This window comes from Octodon degus, unplaced genomic scaffold (genome assembly GCF_000260255.1).
Source record: "Octodon degus isolate 3935 unplaced genomic scaffold, OctDeg1.0 scaffold00080, whole genome shotgun sequence".
Lineage (NCBI taxonomy): Eukaryota > Metazoa > Chordata > Mammalia > Rodentia > Octodontidae > Octodon > Octodon degus.
The window spans coordinates 10946173-10952358 of record NW_004524656.1 but is presented as its reverse complement, the minus strand read 5'-3'; the positions used below and the strand labels follow the sequence as shown (position 1 = coordinate 10952358).

The following is a 6186-nucleotide window of genomic DNA, read 5'->3' as shown; positions in this document are numbered from 1 at the left end:
CATATTAATATGGCTTTATTTTTTATACCTCGTTTTTATACTTTTCTGCTGGATGGTTAAGACCAAGATAAAGCAAGACTTATAAAACAAGAAATGTAGCTTTTGTATCTGACAAGGTCAGTCAAGTCCCCTCAGGATTTATCCTATAACCCTGTACTGCAGTTTGCAGATCTTTTGTCAATGTCAGCCATGTGCATGAGTCATGGCTATTGCTTGACCATTAGCAAATGTAGTTTAAAAACAGGTCAATCTGATTTCTAATCACAACATCTGGTGGATGGAGAAAATTGGCATTGTATGCAATGGTCATGTCCCAGGCATCAATGAGACCCACATTGAGATCTTTGAAAATGTCCTTCATGATGAGATATTGAATGTACCCATGGAAGTCATCAAACCACTCTGTTGCTAGGGGCATTTCTCTGACATTTTCTGTCTTAAGGATCACTTTAGTTGCTGGGCTTCTTCGAAACAGCCGTTCAATGGCCTTTCGGATATTGAGAGCCCTACGGATAAAAACATCCATGGGGAAGGGTCTGAAGTGATGGCCAAATGTAATAACAATGACTGTGTTTTGGTCCCCTAGTACCCGGTCGATCTCCAGAGGGATATAACCATCGTCTATCACTGAATATAGATGAATTGTGGTGAAAGGGTAGCTATGTTTTTTCCATTGAATGTGAATGTGTCTTTCGGTGTCCAGAAGCCAACGTTTCGGAAAACTTCCAGTTCCATGAAGATTAAAAGATTTCAATGCTGATAAAAGGAAAAACAGGCCTTTAATTCCAATGCAATGATTAATATTTTCAGAAAAAAATATTTTATTGACACCTCCCACTTACAGTATTTTTGTCATCTATAACTCCAAGGTGATGATTAGTATTTTTAAGGACTCTCCTATCATTTATGGTACCCACCTGGAATATTTCCTCAGGGGCATCCTGCTTTCTAGGGTAGGTTACCCAATCATGTATGTATATATCAGTCACAGTGCAAAGTTTTCTAGCTTGATGGTCTACGCGCCTGCCTGGCAAGCATGAAGACCTGGCTGTGGTACCTAGTACCACATGCCGTGCTGGCCACCAATACCAGGTGTGGTGGCACACACCTCTAATCCCAGCCCTGGGAACCTGAGACAGGAAGATCACTGAATCTGAGCTGCTTAGCGAGATCCTGTACCAAAGAAATACAAGATTAAAAAAAATTTTTTTTTAAAGTGCAAAGTTTTCATTGGAATATTTTTAAAATCATAACTTTTTATCATGACATAAATATAAGTTTGGTATTTTAACCATTTTAATCATGTCATTGAGTGGTATGTTCACAATGTGTATAGTTGTCGGCATTATTTCCAAAACTTTTCATCACCCTTAACTAAAAATCTGTATGTGTTAAGCAGTAATTTCTCATTTTCCCATCTTTCCTAGCCCCTGCTAACCTACTGTACATTTTGTCTATATGTATGTACCCATTCTGTATATATCCTGGAATCCTGTATATTCTTGTGTGTCTGGATTATTGTATATTTGTAAGCTTTTTCATTTTTGTAACATGTATCAGAACTTTGTTCCTGTTTTTAATCTATTTTGTGGGGCTCAGGTTCCATTTCAAGGTCTCATGCATGATAATCGAGTGCTCCAGCGCTGAAGTCACATCCCTAGTCCCAGGGATTTTGGGATGAATAATATTGTCATGTGCTGTGCCACATTTTGATTATTCATTCATTTGCTGATGTCCACACACATTGTTTTCATCTTCAGTTATTCTAGTCTCTCACTTAGAGGTATCTAGTTGAGTCTCTATTTGGATTTTTATTTTTTAGGTATATAATAACTGAAATTGTTGTATCATGTGGTACTTCTATGTTTAACTTCTTGAGGGACATCTAAACTGTGGTCAACAGCAGTTTCAGCATTTCATATTCCCAGCAGCAATGTCTGAGGGCTCTAATTTGTACACATTCTCATCAATATTTATTTTCTGCTTTGTTATAGATTTGCCAGTAGGTATGAAGTGGTTCTCATGTAATTTTTTTTTGTATTTTAGGGAAGGGTCCACAGAGTGTTTAGGGTTTCACTACTAGACCGGACTTATAACGATCTGTCTGTTTATAGCCTCCCAAGAGCTGGGATTACAGGCGTGTGCCACCATGCCCATTCTCAATCACGTGTGCCCTAGGGTGGGGATTGAACCCCTGGTCCTTACCCCTGCTTGCAGGCACTTTAATCCACTGAGCTATCTGGCTGGCTCTTATTTTGGCTTATGTATTAGTTCTTGTAGTAGTGAAGATTGAACCCAGGGTCTCTGCCTTTCTCAATTTCTGCTGTGAGATGGGTTTCACTAAGAAACTATGTCTTTTTTGAGACAAGATTTCACTGTATAGCCAGGGTGGCCTCAAACTCCTGCCTCAGTGATCCTACTGCCTCTGTGATCTTTCTGCCTCAGTGATCCTCCTGCCCCAGCCTCCTAAGTGCTAGTATTGCAGATGTGTCCACCACATCTAGCCAAGATGGGAGTTTTTAATCATTTATTTATTTATTTGGTGCTGGGTCTCACCACACAGTTTGGACTCATAGTAATCCTCCTGTCTCAGCCTCCTCAGTGCTGAGATTACAGTCATGCACACCACCATGCCCGCTTTTGGGCCAGCATACACGCAGTACCAGGGATCAAACTCTGGACTGTGGGCTTGTCAGCCAGGTGTTTAGACTGCTGAGCTATCTCTCCCCAGCCTTTGGAGTATCTTTTTTTGTGCTTGTTGAACTTTTATATGTTTTTGGAGAAATATCTATTCATTGAAATTTATAAGGAGCAACAGCATTTTTTATGAAAGAGGGATTAAAACATATTTCAAGTGAAATGATTCAAAACCAGAAAGCTAAATGAAGTGAAAAGCAAAACAGCCCAAATGATGGAATAGAGACCTCATTAAAAGTACTTTAAAATCATCCTGGATTTTTTAAAGCAAGATAAAATAGTTACATACTTTTTAGAACTTTGGGTAAGTACTCGATCCACTGCCGCAGCGTGGAGTCTCCCAGGAGATAAATGAGCTTTCCTTTCAGACAGCTATTCATCATCGCTGTGTTGAACTGAATCTGGCTGCAAAATGTTGGGATCCACCTTTCTTGTAAAGTGTAACCGCTGGGGAAGGGCACCTGCATTCCGGTTCGACATTTCTCCTTTACTTTTTCATTTTCTGGTGACAGAGATATTTGTGAGGAATGGTTTCAGTGGCCTCAGATCAACAACACACAGGCTTCTTTTTCCTTCCCTCTGGATCTCTCTCCTCTTTCTGTCCCATGTCTTCATCCCTTTGTAGTGTGTTATTTTGATCACCAGCTTTCAGTCATCTTGGCTCCTTCTACTGAGACATTTTGAGTCCCTTGGTACTTTTCATTTTCTCCCAAATCTGGTCACTGGCTAAGTCAGTCTCAATGTTCTAGTTTTTCATTGTCATCCTAGTGATTCTTTTATATAATATAAACATTAGTGGTCTGCCAGTCGATGTTGTCATTATTCAGTTATTTAATTCCACCAATAAAATAATAACATTAATTTTTATATTAAAAATGTAATCCAATGTATGTACCTTTCAAAAGCTTCAAACAGAACCAGGTGTGGGGGCCCAAACCTGAAAGCTAAGAACTTTAAGACTGAACTAGAAGGAGTGAAAGTTTGAGCCTAACTGGAGCAAATTATCAATTTAGTAAAATCTTCTCTCAAAGTAAAAAATAAAAAAAAGTAGATATATCTCAGGGCAAAGAACTGTGGGTTCAATTCCCAGTACTAAAAAACAATGCATATGTTACAGATTTTCAAAACAGGAATAGCTAATTAGCAATGATGGTTATATTTATTTTTATCATCAAATCTGTTGCTTGGATTAACAGATATAGTTATGCAAGATTGGGGAAATAATGCATTGTATATTACCCTGTTTCTGTCTTTTTTTCTATTTGTTTTTGCTTCTGTTTTTACTCTTCAAAATAAAATAAAATTTAAAAAATACAATTTAATATTGATGCCAAAAACAACAACATAACAACAACAACAACAACAAACAAGGACAGGGAGATACTTTGGCAGTCTAAGCACCTGCTAGGCAAGCACAGTGACCTTAGTTCAATTCCCTAGTACAGCATTCCATGCTGGCCCAAGAATCCTGGGTGTACCGAGCTGGCCACCAAAACCGGGCATGGTTGTATGCACCTGTAATTCCAGTGCTGGGGAAGCTGAGATAGGAGGATCACTATGAGTCTGAGCTGTGTAGTGAGACCCTGTACCAAATACATAAATAAATAAAGACTAAAAAAACCCCAAACATCAACAACAAAAAACACCTAAGGTGGTTGATAGGAAATAAGAGATCAGAACAAAGCGGCCAGTGCAGGACAAATACGCCTTTAAATGAATAAGTTGCAGATGCACACCAGGCATGTTAGACTTACTGTTACAGGGTAAGACTTGGATGGAAGGAAAGTTCTTCATCATTTCAAGCCCTACGTTGGACCTTCAAAAAACAAAAAGAAGTCAGTCTAAAGTTTTTGAGGTGTCAGAGGAAGAATGCTGCACTGGTTTAGATTGGTTAAACCACTCTTAACTCTGAAAAAAAATGTTTCATTATTTTGATCCATTTTTTTCTTTTAAAGGTTTTGAATAACTTGTGTTTTGGGAGACCAAGGAATGTGGCTACAAGGAATGTCAACTTTAGAAGCTGGAAAAGGCTAATGAATGGATATTTTCCTAGAACCTCTAAAAAGGAACATAGTTCTGCTATCTTCAGCTGTAGCTCAGTGAGGTTGACATCCACTTCCTGAGTGACAAAATATGGTTGCACATATTTCTTGTTTTAAGCTGCTTTTTTACAGAAGCAATAAGAAACTAATCTAGATAAAACCCACATCTTTTAAATATTAGGACATCCCAATTTGAAACAGCATGTTTTCTTCTATTTGTAAAAATGTAATCTCATATCCTTTACTAATATTTCAAATGTTCTTTCTATAGGTCATGCTCAGTTTGATTATTTGCTTTTTAAAAAAATTTAATGAGAAAAATAGCAATGAGACAGTTTTAAAACCAATTAGTAGGACAGTTTCAATAATAAATACATTGCATATTGTTGTTTTGGTAGTGGTTATTCATAGTACAAGATACAGACATGATATCCTGTCCAAACACTATTAGTACAAATCTTTCTTCTAACTGAATTAAGGGAAAGTAGCTGTATATCTGTCCTAACTGTTTTGTATATACAGATATAGAATGGTCCTTCATTTGTATCCACTTTTTTTGTTTAGTTTTGTCAGAGATGAGTATTCCATTGTCATTTAAATATTGTAGGTGCGTGAATTCAGCCAAATAGTCCAATATAGTCCAGTAGTCCATAATAGTAGTGGGTTATCTATAGGACTGGCAATGTCAGAAGTTGTTGACTTGAGCCTTTTACAGCTCAGCATATTAATTTAGCTTTACTTTTTATACCTCATTTTTATACTTTTCTGCTGGAAGGTTAAGACTAAGATAAAGCAAGACCTATATAACAAAAAATGTAACTTTTGTATCTGCCAAGGTCAGTCAAATCCCCTCAGGATTTACCCTGAAACCCTGTACCACAGTTTGTAGATCCTTTGTGAGTGTCAGCCATGTGGATGAATCATGACCATTTAATTTGCTCTGTGAAAGCCTGAGAGAATGTTTTCTCCCCATGTGAATCTCCTTAGGTACACTCTACATCGTCGATCACTTTCCTCTGTGGCCCCATAATCTCCTTGGTTAGAAAATTTGGGACACAACTGAGTTACAGGATGTTATAGTACAGGTTCTTCTATGTCCTGAGTCCTCGTTGACCTTGAAAGGCTAGGGCCAAAATGTTGTCTGTCCTTGTAGCCCTTCTTTTTCTCTAATTTTTGTTCTGCAAACTTAGGTTGTTAACCCTCTAGAAGAGAAGCTTAATGATATTACCCTATAACATAGGCAGTTGAGCTTAACCTCCCTGTATGAATATCAAACATCTTAGGCATAACATGGAACAGGTGTTTTCCATTAAGTATTGAAATGTTAAACTTTAAATCCCTATAGAATATGAAGAAAAAAAAATTAAAATAGGAATAAACAATTATATATTTTTACACAGAAATTTAGAAATTTAACCATATACAGCATTGTAGCAGGACAATCCTA

General features: G+C 37.5%; 1 protein-coding gene across 1 annotated transcript in view; it reads right to left on the bottom strand.

Annotated features, from left to right (window-relative positions):
* Positions 1–220: 220 nt before the first annotated feature.
* LOC101580243 (NXPE family member 1) overlaps positions 221–6186 on the bottom strand; it is a 20994-nt gene continuing 15028 nt past the window's right edge. The window contains exons 3-5 of the mRNA XM_004636493.2: positions 4452–4513; positions 2987–3199; positions 221–756 (exon numbers count right to left, since the gene is read on the bottom strand). Coding sequence (XP_004636550.1) covers positions 221–756; positions 2987–3199; positions 4452–4513 — 811 coding nt within the window. The remainder of the gene's footprint in view (positions 757–2986; positions 3200–4451; positions 4514–6186) is intronic.